General features: G+C 43.5%; 1 protein-coding gene across 2 annotated transcripts in view; it reads right to left on the bottom strand.

Moving 5' to 3' along the window:
* Positions 1 to 12946, bottom strand: part of LOC140207196 (NACHT, LRR and PYD domains-containing protein 6-like) — a 68038-nt gene that overhangs the window by 19297 nt on the left and 35795 nt on the right. For both annotated transcript variants that reach the window (XM_072275557.1, XM_072275558.1), the window contains exon 6: positions 11708 to 11881. In XM_072275557.1, the coding sequence (XP_072131658.1) occupies positions 11708 to 11881 (174 nt within the window). The remainder of the gene's footprint in view (positions 1 to 11707; positions 11882 to 12946) is intronic.

Here is a 12946-nt window from a genome sequence, read left to right as displayed (position 1 = left end):
ACCGAAAAATATAAATCTGAAATATATACACACATACAAACACACACCCCTATTTATTTATTTACTTACTTACTTATTCATTTTTATTTATATCGTTATAGTTATATATACAGTGGTTTGCAAAAGTTTGGGCACCCTTGTCAAAATTTCCCTTACTGTGAATAGCTAAGCCAGTAAACGATGATCTGATTTTCAAAGGGCATAAAGTTAAAGATGCCACATTTCTTTAATACTTTCAGCAAGATTACTTTTTTATTTCCATCTTTTACAGTTTCAAAATAACAAAAAAGTAAAAGGGTCCGAAGCAAAAGTTTGGGCACCCTGCATGGTCAGTACTTAGTAACGCCCCCTTTGGCAAGTATCACAGCTTGTAAACATGTTCTGTAGCCAACCAAGAGTCTTTCAATTCTTGTTTGGTGGATGTTCGTCCATTCTTCCTTACAAGAGGCTTCTAGTTCTGTGAGATTCTTGGGCCGTCTTTCATTCACTGCTCTTTTGAGGTCTATCTACAGATTTTCCATGATGGTTAGGTCGGCGGGCTCTGACAGCCATGGCAGAACCTTCAGCTTGCGCTCTTGAGGTAGTCCATTGTGGATTTTAAGGTGTTTTTAGTATAATTATCTTGTTGTAGAAGCCATTCTCTTTTCATCTTCAGCATTCTTACAGACGCTGTGATGTTTGCTTCCGGAATTTGCTGGTGTTTAATTGAATTCATTCTTCCCTCTACCAGTGAAATGTTCCCCGTGCCACTGGCTGCAACACAAGTCCAAAGCATGATCGATCCACCCCCGTGCTGAACAGTTGGAAAGGTGTTATTTTCATGAAATTCTGCAACCTTTTTTCTCCAAACATACATTTGCTCATTAGGGCCAAACAGTTCTAATTTAACTTTATCAGTCCACAGCACTTGCTTCCAGAATGCATCAGGCATGTTTAGATGTTCCGTTGCAAACTTCTGATGTTAAATTTTGAAGTGAGGACACAAAAACGGTTTTCTTCTGATGACTCTTCCATGAAGGTGATATTAGTGCAGGTATCCCTGCACAGTAGGACAGTGCACCACCACTCCAGAGTCTGCTAAATCTTCCTGAAGGTCTTTTGCAGTCAAATGGGGGTTCTGATTTGCCCTTACAGCAATCCTATGATCAGTTCTCTAAGAAAGTTTTCCTGGTCTTGCAAACCTCAATGTGATCTCTCACATTCCTGTAAACTGATATTTCCTAATTCCATTATGAACTGAGGAAACGGATACCTTAAAACCCTTTGTTATCTTCTCATAGGCTTCTCCTGCTTTGTCGGTATCATTTGTCTTTATTTTCAGAATGCTAGGCAGCTGCTTAGATGAGCCCATGGCTGCTGATTGTTGGGACAATGTTTGAGGAGTCGGGGTATTTATAAACCTTTGATTCCGCTATCTTTAAGAGCTCTATCCATCTCTTTCTTGACAACATCCAGAGACTTTGCCTCCACAGCCTTCTGGGGCAGAGCATTCCATATATCCACCACTCTCTGGGTGAAAAATGTTTTCCTCAACTCCTTTCTGAATGGCCTACCCCTTATTCTTAAACTGTGGCCTCTGGTTCTGGACTCACCCATCAGGGGGAACATGCTTCCTGCCTCCAGCGTGTCCAATCCCTTAATAATCTTATATGTTTCAATAAGATCCCCTCTCAGCCTTCTAAATTCCAGAGTATACAAGCCCAGTCGCTCCAATCTTTCGACATATGACAGTCCCGCCATCCCGGAAATTAACCTTGTGAACCTATGCTGCACTCCCTCAATAGCAAGAATGTCCTTCCTCAAATTTGGAGACCAAAACTGCACACAATACTCCAGATGTGGTCTCACCAGGGCCCTGTACAGCTGCAGAAGGACCTCTTTGTTGTTATACTCAATTCCCCTTGTTATGAAGACCAGCATGCCATTAGCTTTCTTCACTGCCTTCTGTACTTGCATGCTTGCTTTCAGTGACTGATGTACAAGAACACCTAGATCTCGTTGTACTTCACCTTTTCCTAACTTGACTCCATTTAGATAATAATATGCCTTCCTGTTCTTACCAAAGTGGATAACCTCACGTTTATCCACATTAAACTGCATCTGCCATGCATCTGCCCACTCACCCACCCTGTCCAAGTCACGCTGCATTCTCATAACATCCTCCTCACATTTCACACTGCCACCCAGCCTTGTGTCATCTGCAAATTTGCTAACGTTACTTTTAATACCCTCAACTAAATCATTAATATATATTGCAAACAGCTGCGGTCCCAGCACTGAACCCTGCGGTACCCCGCTGGTCACCGCCTGCCATTCCGAAAGGGACACGTTAATCGCTACTCTTTGTTTTCTGTCAGCCAGTCAGTTTTCAATCCATGTCATTACTCTGCCCCCAATGCCATATGCCCTAATTTTGCCCACTAAACTCCTATGTGGGAGTTTATCACAGTCCTTCTGAAAATCCAGGTACACTACATCCACTGGCTCTCCCTTGTCTATTTTCATAGTTACATCCTCAAAACATTCCATAAGATTAGTCAAGCACGATTTCCCCTTCGTAAGTCCAGGCTGACTCGGACCTATCCTGTTCCTGCTATCCATAGCAACCTGCCACGCAATTGCACCTGTGAGTGGGGTTCATACTGTATATAAGTATTCTACGCAGGGAAGTCATAGAGACAGCTATATTAACAATATTGAAAATACACTTTGTCAAAGGCATTGATCGTAAAATGTAAACGTATTTGGGCAATTATTGATTTACACCCAGTTTACATGGGAATATCGAACATAATGGATCATCTGGACCGAAGGGAATTCCTGTACGCCATGCGTCTATGTGAATTTACCCTATGAAACCACAGCCAGAGAGCTTTTCACACCTGTGTCCGGTTAAGTTTTAACATGTTGCTTGTCATCTCAGAGAGTTCATTTGTAGGCTACTTCAATTTCATCAAGTACTCTGTAAATCTGTATTCCTTTCTTTCCTTCACATTTCTATCTTTTTTTTATTTATTTCTTCCTTGCACTCTAACTGTCTTTCATTTTCCTTCCTTTTTTTTCCTCCATTCTTCCTTCCTTCATCATATCTAGAACTTCATTCCTTACAGGTTAATGACATTTCCTCATTGAGCAAAAATTTGAACTAGCATCAGAGGGGTATTAAATGTTTATGACTTTGGGTTCCTTGCCTCCTCCATTAGTTTATATAAAGACCATGTTCATTTCGTCAGAAGTCCTGCAACATATTTGCTTATAGTCATGTATATTTCTTTCTTTAATCTGTAATTCATTCTTTCCTGATTTCCTCCATTTTTTCCCTTCTCTATCTTTCTTTCATTTTCTGTCTCTTTATTTATCTTTATCCTTCCTTTCTAATTCTCATCATATATTTCGTTTTATACCTTTCAGATTAATGCCTTTCTCGTTGAGCAATGATTTGAAGCAAAATCAGAGAGTTTTAATGCGTTCCTGACTTGATGTACATATTTTCTCTCGCAGACTTCCCGTTTCAGCTTTAAACGGATCTCAGTGCGGGAATTAAATGCACCTAGAGGTGATTATTTTTAACAAACTCGAGAAAATATGCAGATCCTGGGATACTGAGGAAGTTGTGATTACTTGAATTTTTGTTCAGAATATTGTGTGTGAGCTTTCTTCTCCAACCCTCACATTATGTTTCTCCATTTACATTAAAAGAAAATAACACATCCAGAGAGTGGTTGTGAAAAAAAAAGCAGCAGGACATGGAAGTAAAATTTGTTGCCTTGAGCTTGATCCTTTGCTCTGAAACAGCAATTGTATTGATTTCAGCAACTTCCGTTTGCCTTGTCGTTCCATGGTCCGACGGATCCATTCATGTGCTTGCATCCACACCTCCTGGGCAGGTGAGTTCTCAAAATTAAACACCCCTTCTAAGAATATCACAGTGGTTAAAGATGACAGGAGGGCGACAGCAACGCAACTAAGAACGCGATATAACAGTGGAGTACAGAAGAGCATCTCGGAATGCATAGAACATCAGACTTTGAATATAAGGGACTACAGTAGCAGACGTCTTTACTTTGGGGAAAAAAGGTACATGATAAAGTGGCCCTAATTTACAACCGTTTTAACGCTTCATTGTCAAGTGTGCCTATGATATTTCAAGGGGGGTTGGTGTATTGGTTAATGCCGCGACCAATCTTTTGTATCTTTAAGGGGAAATTCTACTACTTTCAGCCTTTCTTACGTCGAACGATGACAAGCAACAGAGTAGCGTTCTGGGAAAGGATTTTCACAGCGGATCCTGAAGAAAGCCAATGCAGGCTGAATGCTGGGCAAAGCATAAATTGGCTTAATCTCAAAGTGGGCAGTGGAGATGATCAAGAGATAAGAAAAGGATGTGATGTAGAGTACAACGATTAATTGAGCCTTACATAAGACCATAAGACCATCATACATAGGAGCAGAATTCAGCCATTTTGCTCATTGAATCGGCTCTGCCATTTCGTCATGGCTGATCCATTTATCCTATCTGAGCTGAAATCTCCTGTCTTTCCCTTATATCCCTTCATGCCCGTCCTAATCAAAATCAATTAACCTGTGCCTTAAGTATATGTAAGGTGCTGGACTCCACAGCTGCCGCTGGTAATGAATTACACAGATTCACCACTCTCTAGCGAAACAAACCCCTCATCGTGTCCGTTCTGAAAGGACGCTGCTCTGTTCTGAGGCTGCGTCCTCTGGTCTTAAACTCTCCCACCATATCCACCCTATCAAGTCCTTGCACCATTCTAAAGGATTCAGTTAGGTTGCCCCTCATTCTTCTGAACTCTAGTGAATAAAGGGCCAGAGCCATCAAACACCCTTCATATGACAAGCCGTACATACATGGAATCATATGTCACAAACATTCCTGTGGAATTTGTACATCGATCAACTTCGGATACGTTTAGTACTTAGGTCTCAGTTCATATTTGTGGAGGTCAACATGGCCTCCCCAGATTTTAACGTGTATTTCATGTCTTGCACCATCAGGAATATTTTTGTAAACATAAATGCAAATCTATCAGGTCACCTCTCATCCTCCGTCGCTCCAAGGAGAAAAGGCCGAGTTCACTCAGCCTAATCTCATAAGTCATGCTCCCCAATCCAGGCAACATCCCTGCAAATCTCCTGTGCACCCTTTCTATAGTATAGGAATAGTATGAGGGCACTTGGCTCATCGAGTCTGCTCCGCCATTCAATCATGGCTGATCTTTTTTTTTTCTCTCCCTTCCTCAGCCCCACTCCCCGGCCCTCTCCCCGTAACCTTTGATGCCGCGTCCAATCAAGAACCAATCAATCTCTGCCCTAAATACACCCAATGACTTGATCTCCCACAGCTGCATGTGGCAACTAATTTCGTGAGGCAAATTTTCCCTTAGGGAAACCATGCTGACTCTGCCCCATCTTGTCCTGAGTCCCCAAGTTCCCCATAACCTCCTACTTAACAATTGACTCCAACATCTTCTCAACCACTGAGATCAGATTACCTTGTCTATCGTTTTCTTTCTGCTGACTTTCTCCTTTCTTAGACAGAGGAGTAGCAGTTACAATTTTCCAGACGTCTAGCAACATTCCATATTCTGACGAGTTTTTCTTAATCATTGATAATGTCTTCACAATATCTGACGCGACCTTTCTCGGAACCCCAGGATACAGTTCATCTGGTCCTGGTGATGTATGTATCCGTAGGTCTTTCGGCTTTTTGAACATCTTCTCCCCAGTAATAGTCTCTGCACTCACTTCACTTCCTTCACACACTACAACATCTGGCACACTGTTAACTTCCTCCACAATGAAGACTGATGCAAAATACTAATTTAATTCATCTTTTATTTCTTTGTGCCCTGTAATTATTTCTCCGGCTTCGTTTTCTTGCGGTCGTATAAGCACTCTTTTTTTTCATTTTTTAGATACTTGAAGATCTTCCTATCTACTTTGATATTTTTGTTAGCTTGCCTACATTTTCCATCTTTTCCCTTCCAATGATTCTTTTAGTTGCTCTCTGTAGGTTTTTTAAACATTTCCCTATCCTCTAATTTCCAGCACATGCTAGGGCGCTTGTTGCGGACAATGGAATGGGATCATAGGAGATGCATCTCGGCGTCAGCTCAGCTTGCTTGCCGATATTCGCGGCCGCTGGCCATCTGAATTATCTTATGTCGGCTCGTTTCTATCTACAAAAGATGCATGCATTGGAAGATGACAACCCTGAGGTTCAGCGGAAGTTCCAGTCTCGGTTCCATGTAATCAGACGCAGCAGTCAATACTGGGTTGACCTTGGCGCTGAGCTTGTGATAGAACAGACACTAATGCACTCACTGAAACCCCAGCGAGGCCTAACGTGAGGAGGTGGGATGTCAGAGCACCAGGGAGCAGTTTGGACTATGTCTTCCACTGTGTCGTCCTCTTACAACCTTGCAATGCAAGAACTGACCGTCACAAAGTCTGCTTTCAAATCTACCACCCTCGTTGGAGAAGACACAGATCTCCTCGTGCTCTTGCTCTACCCTGTAGGGGTAACAAACGGCACTGAACTCTATTTCCGCTCGGACAGGGCGAAATCAAACGACTATAATATCAAGGTTCTTAAGCAGATACTCGGAGAAGCAGCTTTTAATGATCTATTGTTTCTCCATGCTTTACCGGAAGCGACTCAACGTCCAGAGTACTTGGGATCGGAAAGAAGTCGGGGTTCCAAAGAATCATCAAGAAAGAAAAGGGAATCAGGGACTGTTCGAAAGCGTTCTGTTCACTAAAGCAAAGTCAGTATGTTGTGGAAACCAATGGCTGTCGGGCAACGGTGGCGTTGTTCAGTGGAAATCAGAACGACTCCCTGGCGTCTATCAGATACAATGTGTTCTGCAAGAAAGCTGCGAGAGTAAAGCCTTTCGCCGCGCCTGAAAGGCTGCCACCACCACTCGGCCTGTAAATCACACTCCCTGCGGGCTTACTAACAGTTTAGGGATCGGATGGGCTGTAGTGATGAAATGGAGCCGTCTGACTGGGGATGGAGGGTAGAAGGGGAAGAACTCGTTCCAGTGATGACAAACAAAAGACCTGCTCCAGAGGTACCTATTCAGATGATTCACTGAAACTGTTTCGCAGGGTGCAATACGCTAAAGTCTACCTGCAGGGAGCATGGGCTGGAATGCACCAGTGCAAGTGGGTATTGCCAAGACGGCAAAGGTGACAATATGACAAATGAGCCAGTGCTAAAAGAGGATGCTGAACAAGACTGCATCTGAGAAGCAGTAAGGTAGCATATTATGTGTTATGACGTCAGTACTTAATACCAGAGTTGCCCCTTGATTACGTCATTGATCACATCATGACCTCAGTACAAATGCAACTTCCATTCCAGGAACAACCGCTATTTGAAAAACATTGGTGAAAGGAGCATTCATTAAAACATCGGGTTTAAAAAAATTTGCAGTTTGATGGTTGTTAGTCAGAGTTTTGACGTTTCTCTGCTGGCGGCCATCTTGTTTTTCGATGTCATTTTTGCAGACCTTCCCGTGTGTCAAAATTGTCCAACTTTTGATACGTTGTTCTCCACATGGACGAGTACAGCAAACGATCATAAAACTAGAATGGTTGGGGGGTGGGAATCAAATTAAAGAGGCTAGGCGTGAGGAGGTTAGTTCACAACAGGGGGATGGGAACCAGTGCAGAGAGACAGAGGGGTGCAAAGTGAGGGTAGAAGCAAAAAGTACTAAGGAGAAAAGTAAAAATGGCAGGCCGACAAATCCAGGACAAGCATTAAAAAGGGCCACTTTTCAACATAATTGTATAAGGGTTAAGAGAGTTGTAAAAGAGCACCTGAAGGCTTTGTGTGTCAATGCAAGGAGCATACGTAATAAGGTGGATGAATTGAAAGTGCAGATTGTTATTAACGATTATGATATAGTTGGGATCACAGAGACATGGCTCCAGGGTGACCAAGGATGGGAGCTCAACGTTCAGGGATATTCAATATTCAGGAGGGATAGACATGAAGGAAGGGGAGGTGGGGTGGCGTTGCTGGTTAAAGAAGAGATTAACGCAATAGAAAGGAAGGACATAAGCCGGGAAGATGTGGAATCGATATGGGTAGAGCTGCGTAATACTAAGGGGCAGAAGACGCTGGTGGGAGTTGTGTACAGGCCACCTAACAGTAGCAGTGAGGTCGGAGATGGTATCAAACAGGAAATTAGAAATGTGTGCAATAAAGGAACAGCAGTTATAATGGGTGACTTCAATCTACATGTAGTTTGGGTGAACCAAATTGGTAAAGGTGCTGAGGAAGAGGATTTCTTGGAATGTATGCGGGATGGTTTTTTGAACCAACATGTCGAGGAATCTACTAGAGAGCAGGCTATTCTGGACTGGGTTTTGAGCAATGAGGAAGGGTTAATTAGCAATCTTGTCGTGAGAGGCCCCTTGGGTAAGAGTGACCATAATATGGTGGAATTCCTCATTAAGATGGAGAGTGACATAGTTAATTCAGAAACAAAGGTTCTGAACTTAGAGGGGTAACTTTGAAGGTATGAGACGTGAATTAGCTAAGATAGACTGGCAAATGACACTTAAAGGATTGACGGTGGATATGCAATGGCAAGCATTTAAAGGTTGCATGGATGAACTACAACAATTGTTCATCCCAGTTTGGCAAAAGAATAAATCAAGGAAGGTAGTGCACCCGTGGCTGACAAGAGAAATTAGGGATAGTATCAATTCCAAAGAAGAAGCATACAGATTAGCCAGAGAAAGTGGCTCACCTGAGGACTGGGAGAAATTCAGAGTCCAGCAGAGGAGGACAAAGGGCTTAATTAGGAAGGGGAAAAAAGATTATGAGAGAAAACTGGCAGGGAACATAAAAACTGACAGTAAAAACTTTTATAGATATGTAAAAAGGAAAAGACTGGTAAAAACAAATGTAGGTCCCCTGCAGACAGAAACAGGTGAATTGATTATGGGGAGCAAGGACATGGCAGACCAATTGAATAATTACTTTGGTTCTGTCTTCACTAAGGAGGACATAAATAATCTTCCAGAAATAGTAGGGGACAGAGGGTCCAGTGAGATGGAGGAACTGAGCGAAATACATGTTAGTAGGGAAGTGGTGTTAGGTAAATTGAAGGGATTAAAGGCAGATAAATCCCCAGGGCCAGATGGTCTGCATCCCAGAGTGCTTAAGGAAGTAGCCCAAGAAATAGTGGATGCATTAGTGATAATTTTTCAAAAATCGTTAGATTCTGGACTAGTTCCTGAGGATTGGAGGGTGGCTAATGTAACCCCACTTTTTAAAAAAGGAGGGAGAGAGAAACCGGGGAATTATAGACCGGTTAGCCTAACGTCGGTGGTGGGGAAACTGCTGGAGTCAGTTATCAAAGATGTGATAACAGCACATTTGGAAAGCGGTGAAATCATCGGACAAAGTCAGCATGGATTTGTGAAAGGAAAATCATGTCTGATGAATCTCATAGAATTTTTTGTGGATGTAACTAGTAGAGTGGATAGGGGAGAACCAGTGGATGTGGTATATTTGGATTTTCAAAAGGCTTTTGACAAGGTCCCACACAGGAGATTAGTGTGCAAACTTAAAGCACACGGTATTGGGGGTAAGGTATTGATGTGGATGGAGAATTGGTTAGCAGACAGGGAGCAAAGAGTGGGAATAAACGGGACCTTTTCAGAATGGCAGGCAGTGACTAGTGGGGTACCGCAAGGCTCAGTGCTGGGACCCCAGTTGTTTACAATATATATTAATGATTTGGATGAGGGAATTAAATGCAGCATCTCCAAGTTTGCGGATGACACGAAGCTGGGTGGCAGTGTTAGCTGTGAGGAGGATGCTAAGAGGATGCAGAGTGACTCGGATAGGTTGGCTGAGTGGGTAAATTCATGGCAGATGCAATTTAATGTGGATAAATGTGAAGTTATCCACTTTGGTGGCAAAAATAGGAAAACAGATTATTATCTGAATGGTGGCCAATTAGGAAAAGAGGAGGTGCAACGAGACCTGGGTGTCATTATACACCAGTCATTGAAAGTGGGCATGCAGGTACAGCAGGTGGTGAAAAAGGCGAATGGTATGCTGGCATTTATAGCGAGAGGATTCGAGTACAGGAGCAGGGAGGTACTACTGCAGTTGTACAAGGCCTTGGTGAGACCACACCTGGAGTATTGTGTGGAGTTTTGGTCCCCTAATCTGAGGAAATACATCCTTGCCATAGAGGGAGTACAAAGAAGGTTCACCAGATTGATTCCTGGGATGGCAGGACTTTCATATGAAGAAAGACTGGATGAACTAGGCTTGTACTCGTTGGAATTTTGAAGATTGAGAGGGGATCTGATTGAAACGTATAAAATCCTAAAGGGATTGGACAGGCTAGATGCAGGAAGATTGTTCCCGATGTTGGGAAGTCCAGAACGAGGGTGACAGTTTGAGGATAAGGGGGAAGGCCTTTTAGGACCGAGATTAGGAAAAACTTCTTCACACAAAGAGTGGTGAATCTGTGGAATTCTCTGCCACAGGAAACAGTTGAGGCCAGTTCATTGGCTATATTTAAGAGGGAGTTAGATATGGCCCTTGTGGCTATGGGGATCAGGGGGTATGGAGGGAAGGCTGGGGCGGGGTTCTGAGTTGGATGATCAGCCATGATCATAATAAATGGCGATGCAGGCTCGAAGGGCCGAATGGCCTACTCCTGCACCTATTTTCTATGTTTCTATGTTTTCTGTGGTTTTTTTTTGCATTTTTGGGGGGTTAGGTGGTATATTGATCCGCCCAGAGGACAAGGGGGAAGAGAATATATTTTTTTCCGAAAGCAATGCCCAGCCACCAACTTGGATGTTACCCAGGCTGAATATGAGTTGTAGCTTCTACACCCTGAGAACAGCCTCATTGATGGAAAAGTGCAGCCAATTGCCCAATTGAAACGGTAGTCTACTGGTAAATTAATCTCTAAGCTGTTAGAGCAGAGGGATTCGAGAAAGCGGACTCCCAACTTACGACTTATTTCAACAATGGGGATGAACTGGTATCGGTACAACCAGAGCTGCCTTTTCTGCGGAGACGCACCAGTAGTTTATTTCTACCATTTCACAGAATCTACCGCCTACCTAAGCTGGAATGGATAGAGGAATATAGTAGGGGATTAAAACAAACTCAGCCACTGTAATATTTCTGTCCGGTGTGCCTGGCTTTTCCTCCAGTACGTGAATTGTCTGATATTTCCTCGTCGTTTCTTTGGTCCTTCTTATGTTGCTAGCGTGGTGTTCGTCTTTGGCAGGTCTTGTTTCTGCGTTGTCTGCGATTTATTGATGGATTGATTGGTTGATTGACTGATTGGTTAGCCAGAGATGTTTGTGACCGTCTTTTGTCTGTTATATAGTGCCATCGACCTCTTTTCCAGAGCAGGTGTTGTTAAAAACGTGAGATTTCCTCCCATCGTCTAGGCTGAAACAGTCTCCTTTTGTTTTTCAGTTTGAAGCATCTGCTGTCGTGCTCCCACCAGAGCCACCGTGGAGGATTGAAAAGTTGGGATGAACTGCAATACTCTTATGGACCGGGACTGTTTTTGGCAATTATATTACAATCTACAAGTGTTAGAACATTAAGCACACCCCTAAGTGCGAAAACGCGCATGTTTCTTTTGAAACGAGGCCTGATCTGCGGTATCTAACTGATGAGTACCTGGAATTGAACGTTGTTCTTCATCGACGTTATACTGCTCATTTTCGCCGTCCACAGGTTCGTAACCATGCCGTCCATTCCAGCATCTATCCCACCATCGTGTGAACCACGCACATGCAGCAAGTACAATTGCGAAGCCAATCGGGAGCCCGATGTATTGGCATAGTTGTACTTCTGCAAATGACACGGATATGTTTGATATAGACACATAGAAAACCTACAGCACCATGCAGGCCCTTCGGCCAACAATGCTGTGCCGAACATGTACTTACTTTAGAAATTACCTAGGGTTACCCATATCCCTCCATTTTTCTGAGCTCCATGTCCCTATCCAAGAATCTATAAAAAGACCCTATCGTATCCGCGTCCACCACTGCCGCCGGCAGCCCATTCCATGCTCGCACCACTCTCTGCGTAAAACAACTTACCCTTCAAATCTCCTTGGTACCAAACATCTTAAAACTCTACCCTCTCGTGTTAGCCATTTCACCCCAGCGAAAAAGCCTTTGACTATCCAGACGATTAACGCCTCTCATTACCTTATACACCACTATCAGGTCACCTTTCATCCTCCGTCGCTCCAAGGAGGAGTGGCCAAGTTCACTGAACATATTCTCATAAGGCATGCACCGCAATTCAGGCAACATCCATGTAAATCTCCTCTGCACCCTTTCTAGGTTTCCACGTCCTTCCTGTAGTGAGGCGACTAGAACTGAGCACAGTACTCCAAGTGGGGTCTGAGCAGGGTCCTATATAGCTGCAACAATACCTCTCGGCTCCTAAATTCAATCTCACGGTTGATGAAGGGCATTCTTAACCGGCGAGTCAACCTGCGCAGCTGCTTTGGGCGTCCTATGGACTCGGACCCCAGGATCCCTCTGACCCTCCACACGGCCAAGAGTCTTAACATTAATGCTACATTCTGCCATCGTATTTTACCTACCAAACTGAACCACCTCACACTTATCTGGGGTGACCACCACCTGCCGCTTCTCAGCCCAGTTTTTCATCCTATCGATGTCCCATTGTAACCTCTGACAGCCCTCCACACTATCCACAACGCCACGATCCTTTTGTGTCATCACACTCCCAACCATTGTGTCATCACACCCCCAAACCTTTGTGTCATCACACTCCCAACCATTGTGTCATCACACCCCCAAACCTTTGTGTCATCACACTCCCAACTATTGTGTCATCACACTCCCAACTATTGTGTCATCACACTCCCAACCATTG

The sequence above is a fragment of the Mobula birostris genome, chromosome 13 (assembly GCF_030028105.1).
Source record: "Mobula birostris isolate sMobBir1 chromosome 13, sMobBir1.hap1, whole genome shotgun sequence".
Classification (NCBI taxonomy): Eukaryota; Metazoa; Chordata; class Chondrichthyes; order Myliobatiformes; family Myliobatidae; genus Mobula; species Mobula birostris.
Note: the sequence above shows the minus strand (reverse complement) of the source record. Positions and strands in the feature narration are given on the sequence as shown.